This window comes from Antrostomus carolinensis, unplaced genomic scaffold, assembly GCF_000700745.2.
Source record: "Antrostomus carolinensis isolate BGI_N321 unplaced genomic scaffold, ASM70074v2 scaffold21585, whole genome shotgun sequence".
Classification (NCBI taxonomy): Eukaryota; Metazoa; Chordata; class Aves; order Caprimulgiformes; family Caprimulgidae; genus Antrostomus; species Antrostomus carolinensis.
Genome location: NW_010318693.1, coordinates 1 through 12,020, shown reverse-complemented (window position 1 = coordinate 12,020; position 12,020 = coordinate 1). Strand labels below are relative to the sequence as shown.

The following is a 12,020-nucleotide window of genomic DNA, read 5'->3' as shown; positions in this document are numbered from 1 at the left end:
TGTCTGCTCATGTTCAGCTTCTCATGTCCCATCTTCAGCATCTCCTCCCTTTTTGGATGTGGGTTGTGAATACTTAAACCTTTGTTTTGCAGAAATTTAGGGATGCTACCTGTGTGCTGTAGAATGTCTCCTTTAGGAGGCACTGGCATAGCAGAGACACAAATGTGTACAATCCGAGTTTTCTCTCTTGTCTCCCTCTTTAAGATTCTCCCTGGATCGTATTAAATGCTGTTCTGTGTCTCTTACTGGTTACGTATTTTACTTCAGTGATAGAAGTTTGTTTCTGTTTCTTGTTGCTGGTAGCATGGTGTTCTTGTTTGATTTTTCAAAGGTGAAGGAGCATTGTCAAATCATAGAATCACAGAATGGTTTGGGTTGGAAGGGACCTTCAAGATGATCTAGTTCCAACCCCCCTGCCATCAGCAGGGATACATTATATTTATATAAATTACATTTATAAATATATGTTATCTTTTCATATTTCAGGATTCAAGTACCAACAGTGTTATCTCAGAAATCAGTAATAAAATTGACACTGAAATAGCTTCCTTGAAAACGCTCATGGAATCGAATAAACTCGATACGATACGTTATTTGGCAGGTATGTGGTAGGCAAGGAGGTGAGTACAGTATTGTGGGTTTGGATGTGTAAAATTTTATTCAAGAATATGCAAAGCAAATTCAATAAGTCAGTTGTGCAGGAGCAGATAACTGGGACTGGAGGGGATGGGACTGTCCCCAGTTGAAAGAAATGTGACAGAGAAGACAGAAGAGGTGGGAACCTGCAGACACAGCTGCAGTGGGATTGTGAGGTGGGAACCTGCAGACACAGCTGCAGTGGGACTGTGAGGTGGGAACCTGCAGACACAGCTGCAGTGGGACTGTGAGGTGGGAACATGCAGACACAGCTGCAGTGGGACTGTGCCCAGAACAGGGATTAGGAGAAGAACATGGATGTGATTTTGTTAAGAGTAGGAAAGAAGCCTGAATACCTTGTCTAGTCTGACAGTACCTCTGCTTGCTGCAGGGCAGCCATTTATGCAACAGAGTTGCTCCAACAGTTCTCCTGAGCTTATTTAAGTTACCCTGAAAGTGAGGTGACCTTCAGGACTAGTCTGAGAGTGACCAGCTCTGCCTCCCATTCAGTCCTCCAGAGACACTAAGTTTCAGGGTGGCACTACTGGGTCATTCCCCTGCCAAGCAGAACAAATTTCAGTCTGATTTGGGAATATCTTCTCAATATATATGTAACCAGTGACATTTTTATTGTATCAGAGCTGGATAAAAAGGGAGTAACACATTACATGTGGACGTGAGAACAAGTTCCAAGGGAAACTTAATTAGCTTTATTCTAACACAGCAACTTAACAAATCTGAAAGACAACTCATCAGGCTGCCTAGAGAGCTTAGTGTTGTGTCAGATGTGTCTTGTTAATTCATTGGCATTTTGTTCGGTAGGAAATCATTTTAATTACCTCTAATGCAAGACCTGGTAGAGCCATCTCTCCTGTCACACAGTTTTCAATAGAGGGATGACCATGGTAGAAGTCACTGGAGCCCCCTGCAGTTAGATGTGTCTCCAGGCTGCTGAATTTGGCCTGCTGTCCCACCCCCTGGGCAGTGCTGCTCTGCAGGATATTACATCCAAGACAAGTTATTGTCTTCTAAAATTATTCAATCACACCTGCAGCGATTCAGGACGTTTAGGAGGCTCTGCTCTGCTGCTGTTACCATTCTTCCATCTGTTTGCAGTTAATTTCCTGTATGTGGAAGGTGATACAATTTAGCATTCAGCTAATTTTCTTCTTTTTTTTTTTTCCTTTTTCTTTTTTTTTCATATATTTTTTTAACAGCTTCAGTGTTCACTTGCTTAGCAATAGCACTGGGATTTTACCGGTTCTGGAAATAGATGGAAATGGAATGACTGCATCAAATAAAGATGGAGAAAAGGCCACCCAGGCAACATCAGTTAGACGATCATGTTTGCACTGTAGATAACCTTGGTACCTTTTTGTTTTGCTATTCTTCCTGTGCACTAAAAATTCTTTCTGGATATGTACCACTAAAGATGAAAATAACTGGGGGGAAGCAGGCAAGTAGGAATATTTCATTGTCCCCTATTGAATACTCTATTTATTTCAAAGGACAACTTGTGCTAAATCAGAAAATGTTTCCTAATGTGTTTTAGAATTCATTTGGGGGAATTTTTTTAATATTCTCAATGGAACATTCTCCCTCTCAAAATGGAAATACTAAACATTTGATGTGCCCTTGAAATGGGAATACTGTTCCTAGTATGGGAATACTAATGCCAGATTCCAGTAGATCTACTCTGATCCAAGTAAATTAAACACAGGATCTGGATTTTTGCCTTCAGTCTGTTCCTGTCTTTTCGGACTGAAGCTTGGCCCTTTGGGTTTTTTATTTATATCTAAACACACCCTGCAAGGCCTTTACTAAAGAATCCTTGTTTTTCTTGAAAACTGGTTTACATAAATTTAAAATCTCATATAGAACTAAAATGTCTCCATAGTTTGGGTTTTTTTTTCTCTCTCTTCCAATTTCTGTAACCCCAGAGGTGCACAGAATGGGAGAACTTCTCTCTTTGTCTTTCCAAGGGGAAATGCTTCCAGTCTTGGCAACTGTGTACAGCCCTGGGACAGATAAGTGCTCTTAACTCCCCCCTTCCCATAGTGCAGAGTATTTCCAGTAAACCTTCCCATATTTTCTGGGCACAGGATCCTGTAATATGGAAATATTCAGCATCTCAGTGGTGCCAGTGTGGTGGTGGTCGTCCTCCTCCCATCTCCACACTCCTCCAGGCTGCTCTGTAATCCTGTGGGACAGACTGACTCCTAACTTCTGGTGATGAACCCTCTACCTTCTGCAAGGACTTCACAGCTCTTGCGGCAGTGATGGGACATAGCAGGTGAATGCCTTGCGAAACTGAAGCAGTTACACCTCACTGAGTATAAATCCATATGCTTGGTTTGATTCTTTTAATAAAATAATTATTAAAAAAAAAATCTTCCTGGATTAAACTTTTTAAGAGTAGGCCCTTTATGGGCTAGAGAATATTTAGTACTGATTAGCAGCACGTTTTTCATTGCAGTTTTATTCTGTTTACAGTTGCACTTACTGCTGTCCTGCCAGTTCTTATATTCCGTGCATTCAATTATTTATCATTGTCATTTCAGAAAATAACATTAATTCCTTATATTTGCTCTGTCTCTCTGACTGAGAGACTTGAATACGGATTACCAGGCTGTAGGCAGGCACAGTGCTATTATACTGGGAGCTGAGGCTGCTTTTCCTGTTGTCTGTGTGTTTGTCATGCAGGCACGGGTGCTGGCTGCAAGGATCTCAGCAGGTGGCCAACAGCCACTCGTCTGCTTCAACTGGTGCATGTACAAATCCATCTTCATGTAAACTGTAACCATGTCTGAGGTTCTCTGAATCACAGAATCATTTAGGCTGGAAAAGATCATGGAGCCCAACCATAATCCTAACACTAAACCATGTCCCTAAGTGCCACATATACACATCTATTAAATTCCTCCAGGGATGGGGACTCCACCACTGCCCTGGGCAACCCCTTCCAATGCTTGACAACCCTTTGGTGAAGGAATTTTTCTTAATATCCAATCTAAACCTCCCATGGCAGAAATTAAGGTCATTTCCTCTTGTCCTGTCACTTGTTCCTTGGTTGAACAGACCCACCCCCACCTCTCTACACCCTCCTTTTCTCCAGACTAAACAACCCCAGTTCCCTCAGCCATGAACTCATCACACTTGTGCTCCAGACCCTTCCCCAGCCCGTTGCCCTTCTCTGGACATGCTCCAGATCCTCCATGTCCTTCTTGGAGTGAGGGGCCCAAAACTGAACACAGGACTCAAGGTGCAAACTCACCAGAGGAGGGTTTTTTTCTATTTTTTCTATGACAGAGAACTAAAAGAAAAATTTCAGTGAAATGCAGAGAACCACAACTGCTCTGTGGAGCTGGGTATGTGAACACTGGGCAGTGTCTGGAATATTGCCATTCTGCCTACCCTTGGTCCCAGGTTCATTCCTCAGCGCCGTCTCACAGTCGCTCCTCCCGGGCTGCAGGCTGGTTTCTTTACTTTCTTTTTCTCTTTGCAAGATGTGGGGATGGCCTCAGCTTCCTGAAACAAAGGATGTTGCAGCCATTAAATAGCAATCACTTAAACCTGCTACTTTGTAAGCCAGGATTTTAAAATACATGGCTTTGAGTAACCACAGAATATTGTGTTCAGGCTGAAGCTGAGGGCAGAGCAGTCCCAGGGCACGGGGTGACAGTTGCAGCAGGGTAAGATCCGAAGGCCCCTTGTTTATGGCAGTCACTTGCAGCAGGAGTTTTGAAAACAAACCTGCCTCAATATTTCAGTTGTCTCCAGTCCCAACTAGTAAACTGAAAGCCCAGCTGGAGTTTTTCAGACTGCTGCTGGTAAAAAAAACCTCAACTACAGCCACTCTTCCACCCTAGAAATGGGGCACTCTCTGCTGTAGTTGTCCTAGGTATTTAAACCTGCTAGGGGAGTAGAATGGGTAATGTCTTAAAACTGAGCTGTGGAAGCAGAGAGTGGCTTTTCTTTCAAGGGTGGACACAGGTGACTGGCCTGAGGGTCTCAGATCAGGCACAGGGATACAGTGGAAAGCAAACAGCTGGAGGAGCATCACAGCAGGTATGTGGTGGCAGGGAAGGTGGGCACAGGAAGGCAGGAGAGGTGCAGAAACAATCCTGCAAGGGGGAAGAAATCAGGGATAGGAGGGAGATGGAATCAGAGATAATTAAGGTTGGGAAAGAAGATCATCCAGTCCAACCATCAACAAATCACCACCAAACCATGTCCCTGAGTGCTACATCTACATGTTTCTTGAACACCTGCAGGGTACAAAGAGAAACTGATCCCCTGTCACAGCAGAGACACTGTCAGGACATGACAAAGGCTACTGCTGGCTTCAGTGTCCCCAGCTAAAAGCTGCCAGCACATCTACTCCGGTATTTCCTAGCACCACGCCTGGGAATCTTGGGAAGAACAAACACGCACTAGCAAGGGGGGCAGCAGCCTCTGTCCCACGCACTGGGGGGACACGTGTTCATGCAGCACTCACCGCGGGGAGAGGAGGGGGGATGCGGGTTTTCTCCAGGCTCTCTCTCAGGCGGCTTATCTCCGCACGGCAGTCATCCAGCTGGCTCTCCAGCTTCTCCCGCCTGACCCGCTCATATTCCAGCTGGGCCTCCAGCTCCTTCACAGCCCTGCCAAAAGTAAAGGAGACAAGCAGGGCGGCTGAGGGAACTGGGGTTGTTGAGCCTGGACAAAAGGAGGCTGAGGGGAGACCTTCTGGCTCTGTCCAACTCCCTGAAAGGAGGGTGCAGAGAGGTGGGGGTGGGTCTGTTCAACCAAGGAACAAGTGACAGGACAAGAGGAAATGGCCTCAAGTTGTGCCCAGGGCAGTTGAGATTGGATCTGAGGAAGAATTTCTTTGCTGAAAGGGTTCTGAGGCATTGGAAGGGGTTGCCCAGGGCAGTGGTGGAGTCCCCATCCCTGGAGGGATTGAAGAGTCGTGTAGACACAGCGCTGAGGGACATGGGTTAGTCGGGGACTTGTCAGTGTTGGGTTCATGGTTGGACTTGATGATCTTAAAGGGCTTTTCCAATCGAGGCAATTATTCTGTGATTCTCGGATCCAGTGCAGCCAGACTTGTCCTGCTACTCCACATGGTCCTGTGCGTTTGCTAAGGAACAGGTTCCTCACAGGAGAAGGCAGTGCAGTGCTCTCACACTGTGAGAGGTGTGAGCTGTGCTGGTGTGAGCTGTGGTGCACTCAGGACCACGTGTAACGGCTCTAAACAGCTGATTTTCCTTCTTCACTGTCAGCTGTGCTCAGCGCAGCCTGACCACGAGATGGGGATGTCTTCCCACACACTAGCCCTACTCAGGGCGGGTAGACGGTAATCCAGGCAAAGTAAAAAGTAAATAACAGAGGAAAATCATAAAACCGGGATTCTGGAGGGGTCGAGGCAGATTTTTCGTTTACATCTGCTTTTTCTACATCCTCCCTACTGATTGGCTTAGCCACAGATGAGGAATACTCAAATGACAGCCTGCATGACACTTACTGAAGGGAAACTGAAGCACTGGCTGATAAACAGTTGCACAAGATCTCATGGGTCACACCCACAACAGCTCTGAAATTAACTGAGATTCCTGGAACTGGTTAGCTGAGACATAATTCACATATATTCTCATTATAACAGCCACTGACCTCAGCAACTGAGTCATCTAGAGTTGAGCTGGCTCTCCTCTGTGTGAGGATGAATTAGCACAGCTACAAAGATGTAAGATTGGTAAAAGGAAAAGGGAGACATCTGCCCTGTGGATTCAAACAGCACAGCAGGAAAGCTCTCAGCAAGAGCTACTGCATTTCCTGGACTGAAGTGTTCCTGACTCACCCAGCCCAAAGCTGCCAGGCTGCATCAGCTGCCTGGTAAGACATGGTATGAAAGATAAATCAGTGCTCAGGGGGGACAGGCTGACTTCTTGCACACTTCAGATGAATAAGACACAGCTCCAGAGCTGCGTAGCACACACATGGTGGCAATTTCTTCCATGCACTGCAGCCTGATCAAAGCCCTGTGCAGTGGTTCACACCAGGCCTCTGACAGCCAGAAAATCTGGACTAAGGCAGAAATCATCAAAACCTGCTACAGTGGCCTTCCCAAGTGGTAGCTCCTGCTTTTCATCTAGCAAAATGGTGGTGGTGTTAAATATTTTTAAATAATGAGATTTTCTGGCATATGATACAAGCATCTTGGAGATTATCCATGGGTAGGTACCCTGAGAAGGGCAGGCAGGTACACTGAGAAGTGGTATTTCCATTTCAAAAGGCCAGTGTGGGGCTAGGGATGCTCTCTGGCCACCACAGATGAGAGAGAACCTTCAGAGATCCTCACAATTTTTCTAGTTTAGCTTCATATGCCACAGAAAGGAAAATCCCCTTATCAGAGCTCTCGAATAAGACACCTCTAGCTCTGGAGCAGCTGCTCTATCCCAAATGAACTCTAATTTCTGCCATTAGTCAACAGTGACTTTTCCATCATTGCAAACAGATTGCAATGTAGGCAACAAGATCTGAGCAGGTCACCCTACTCCTTTAAAGCCAGGAGAGACCCTCCTACACATGAATCTCATCCTGAAGTACATGTCTAATTGTGCCCTGAAAGTGTCTACATCCCTCCAAGGAGTCTAAAAAGGAGCTCAAGGTGACTAACTCGGATGCAGATATCTACACTGCAGATATACCAAGTTAAGGAAGACGGACTTTCAACCTGGGCTGAGTCAAAGGGTGATCTGAAACCAAAGAAATCCCAACCTCAGTTTCTTGGCTCATATACAGTTGTAAAAAAACCTACTTAATTCCAATCTGTGACACCTATTACCTGTTCCAGGTCTACACAGACTGGTAAATCTTCTCAATGTTGTACAAGCCCACCAGATACAGAGTCTCTTCTCAGTGACCAAATAAAGACATTGGTTTGGGGTGGCCCAAACACATAACAGATGTGGTTATCTAGAGAGACTGAGGACAGTGGGTAGCCAAACCTTTGACAGGTAAGAGGTGGAGACAGGGCTGTCTTTTGGATGCTGCATTATTGTTTAACCTCCAAACCTTTGATAGACAGAAGGGCTTTTCTTTGAAACTTAGACATTCTGCCCATCAAATGACCTGACCAATCTAACAGAACCCTTTGATTTAATGGGGGCTCTGAGAATCAGACAGGCATTATGAGAAGTGCTTCATGTGCAAGGGCAGGTTTGCTGAGATTTCTTTTTCCTGTGGTCTGGATGAGCTAATGCTTTCTTGAGCATAGAAATATATTGCTCTTGACACAGAAATGTAGCAGGTCATTGAATAATTTCTGCTGTATATGCACTTCCATCCAAGCCATGGTAAGACTAATGCCCTTCTTCAGATCTATTAAAGTGCATACACATATTTGGCATTCACCATGCAAACAAAACAGCCAGGGCCCATCAGATCAGCTGCACATATGATGCAGGAAAACCTGAAGGTAGAACAGATAATCTGGCACAAGCACAAGAAGTGTGGACCTGTCAAAACATTTGTGTTGTGCTGTGGGGCTGATTCTGGTGGTAGAAGTCTAGGAATGGTCAGACACATTGCTAAAGTCCGTTTCTTTTGGGCATCGCTGAAGTTGGTAAGTGGAAAAGACAGAATGACCGAAGCAATCTGAGTGTAAGTTAGCCTTAAAGGTGGCTTTAAAACAGGCCTCACAGAATTTAAACATCAGCAGGGCAAGTTAACCTTACTTCTCAACTTCCCTTTCTTCTTTTTTCATCTTCTTCTCCTCTTCAGTTATTCCTCCCAGCTGTCTGTAGTTGCTGTAGGCAATTTCTAGAAGTTGCTGAAGTTCTTGAATCTTGCGATAGGCCCTTACTGCAAGACAAGAGTTCTCCAGGCAGGTAAAATGCACGGCGAAGACAGTCATGCTGGAATCCAACAGTCTGGAAAAGAGTCTCACAAACACAGAGCAGAAATCACGCTGCTCAGCAAATACTGAGCTACACCTGACACCCACACAGCAAACAGATCTCAAAAACAAGTAGCAATCCAATATGGTTTCACCAACACAGATTAAAACAGCGTAACAATTATGTTCTGATTGCCCTCTGCTATGCTTTCTCGTTTTCCACAATTTGTTTCAACACTCAGTGGTACAGATATTCTGTCAACTATCTCATTTTACAACAAAAAAGTCACAGCAGTTGGCAGAAACTGTGCAACTAGGACTATAATGTCTTGAGACCAGCTTTTTCAAACAAGGAGGGATGGAATGACAGTGCTTACTGCGTGCGTTCCTTTTCTCTTCTTTATCCAGGGTTAAATCTTCTTTGCTATCTGTACTCCCTTCCACGCCATGTCTTTCAAAAAACTGTATGTTGTTTGCATCTAGTTCTTCATCGCTAGAGTTACTGTCTCCAGTTCTTTGTGTCAAAAGTTCCACAGCTGCCAGCTGTGCAAATCTGCAGAGAGAACAGTTAACCTACACTGAAATATCCCCATCGTCTGGGAAAATGCAGCCAGGCTCCCTACATGTCATGGAAACTCTCTGAAACTCTTTGTGTTCCCATTTATGGGAAGAGGGTTCAGGATTAAAGGAAGCACAGGTACACAGCTAATCTGCTTTGTGTAGTATTCTGATAGCAAGAGGTCTGCCTCAATGGAATCTTATGAGAATGATTCCCAACATCAGAGTTATATTTTCCTTTGCAGGATTTCTTAATTGAATCTCATCAGGAAGTGCATTATTTTTATTAATGCAAAAATCAGCTTCTCATTTACTTTGTATAGTTGGAGCATATTTGCTCAGTCAGTTTTCATCTCTTATGTCTGAATTTGCTAAAATAAAAAAATAAATTAAAATAAATTAAGTTAAAATTAAAATTTTTATAACTATAATACAGCTTTGCTTATCACTCAGAACTGGAATTCATGAGCCTGATCTGTTCTTGTTCCATCACTGAAAATCAGGATGAATTCCAACAAAACTAACATGACATTGATACATAAACAGTAAGTGCACAAATGACAGAGCTACAGGATATGCTCTGCTACCTCTTGGCTACATCCTTTGGAGTCTCTCCAGCGTCATTTGTAATGCCACAGTCAGCTCCCATTTCAATCAACCACTGTAGGCAATGGATACGCCCCTGTCCAGCTGCTAAGGGAAGGAAGGTGCACACCAGTCAGTTATATACAACTGAAGTGTTTCAAACATAAAATGTCCCCCTTTTGTCATTATTTGACATGCCAGAGGTTGGGTTCACTTAAGACATCACAGGGGAGATGATACATTTCAAGAGAATCCTATATTTCAAGCTGCTCAAGTCCCATGGGTACATGCAGTTTTAGGGAAGATCATGCAATGTGGTTTTGTGACTCTCTCTAGTTCCAGAAATTTAGGGGCAACTCTGAACACGAGTTGAACTAAACTTGCCCAGTCTCATGTGCAGAGTATTAAACACACAAAGAACTGCTGCCTCACACTCTCCTGCAGTAAGGCCTGTATGTGACAGATGTGCAGCAAAGCACTGTCCCCTCTCTCTGGCTCTGGGCTCCCATATATCAGCCGCAGCTGGTTGTCCCGGTCTGTGGTGTGTGGTGCTGTCTGACGGAGGGGAGAAGCCAGGGCTTTGTGCTGGAGGCACAGGGACATCATTTCTTGGGCCAGACACTCCAGGCAACACTTCTGAGCTGCAGCCTAGCACAACAGCTTTGCACAGGCATGTGATCTGGCGTGGCTACTGCTCATACCACATGGTGCCAGGAACGATGTCTCACATATGGAAGATGGTATTTGACAAGTCTAGCTGAAACCTGCAAGCTGTTCTTCTCGAGGAAGAATAAATTCATTTCTTGACAGCACCCCCTTTGGATGTTTGTCATATTTGTTTTCTTACTGAGATAAGGAAATGAAATTACAATCAGACATAGTATTTCCCCATAACACCAACACTGTATGGAAAGACTGGGCATGAAACAACTGTAGGTGAGCACCATTCCAAGAAAAGAGGGTGGGAACGAATGTAGAAAACACTTTTTGAATCATTACATATCATTTTTTATAATGAGAGCTGTAATTATGTTTTTAAAAAATTCTACCATTTATATCTAATAGAAAAGAAATATGGGAAATAGTGTTAAAAGCACACTCCAAGAATACTGCCCTATTTCTTTCCTCTCCTGTTTCTTCTTTCAGACATTACTGTGAAACCCCCAAACACAAGAGGACCATTTTTCTGTAAGGCTAGCACTCCACTACATATCAAGGTGTCAGATACCAGAAGTTTACCTTCCTTCACAGTGAACTACCAAATGACTTTGTTCTGTTTTTTACAACACATCTCCACAGTACTGATATATTCAGTAAATAAAGGCCCAGGATCATTCTTACACCTAGCTAGCCAATGTTTCTGAAAGTCACATCTTGTCTGACAAAAAAAAATCCTATTTAGTTTTCAGTTTAGATGTAGTTTTCTCTCTAACATAGACTCTTCTTTCTCGACTTCAGCTTGGTTATTTTGTTTTTAAAGTGACACCTACGCACACATACATCACAAAATATGTTTTTCAAGGTTGCCCTTTCGAGCCCTCAGGAAATGAGATGCTGTTTTTCATGAAGTTTATCTGATGAGCAGCCACTTGACAGAGTAAGTAAACAAGTCAGCAACAACCAGTAACAAGCTGAAATGCAGATCATAATTACTGACCTTTGTGCAGGAGAGTGGATCCCTTATCATCCCGCTCATTAATATTGATTACTCCACTTCTCACTAATCTTCTAAGCACTAACAAGTCCCCTTTGAAAGCAGCGTTGTGGGCTGGGAAAGCTAAAACTGAAAAGGAAATGCACATGTTTCTAAAGAGATGCCAGTAATTCCACTGAACATGCTCGTATTTGTCTCCCATGGCTTGACTCTCTCATAGCAACTTACCCACTGGCACTTGGTAGCTGCAGTTACCCAGGTTAATGCACCCTTAATTGGTTAAAATGCAGCTGTATAACTAGCACTGTTCATCACAGACCTGATTAAACATGCCTCAGTTATGGCTACAGGCATCTTATACAGTTAAGAAATTAATTTCATAAACCTGAAATAACAAGTATACCTTTGTTTTACAATTGATGTTGTATTACTGGTAGTAACTGGAGTCATTTGCCTATTTTGAATTTCATAGTCTAATCAAATATATAAACTATTTTACTTCTTCTTGCTTAAAAACTACCCGTACAGACAATTTTATTTTTCCAGTTATTTTTTTTATAGACAGGCAGTACTGAAACATAGAGATATATGTATAATGACAAAAGATTAGCAGATAAGGACAGTAAGTGCCTGGAAAAAGTAGAGGTGAAGGTGCAGTTCTCATATCCTTGCTCTGATGAACATGAGCCGGCAACGTGCACTTGCAGC

The 12,020-nt window shown here is 43.6% G+C and overlaps 1 protein-coding gene across 1 annotated transcript; it reads right to left on the bottom strand.

Annotated features, from left to right (window-relative positions):
- Positions 1 to 4,071: 4,071 nt before the first annotated feature.
- LOC104525764 (ankyrin repeat domain-containing protein 42-like) lies at positions 4,072 to 11,441 on the bottom strand (the record flags this gene model as incomplete). Its single annotated transcript, XM_010169012.1, has 6 exons — positions 4,072 to 4,164; positions 5,135 to 5,279; positions 8,355 to 8,481; positions 8,893 to 9,068; positions 9,661 to 9,766; positions 11,316 to 11,441. Coding segments are annotated over 6 exons (773 nt in total), but the record flags the coding sequence as incomplete, so codon positions are not given.
- Positions 11,442 to 12,020: the final 579 nt, after the last annotated feature.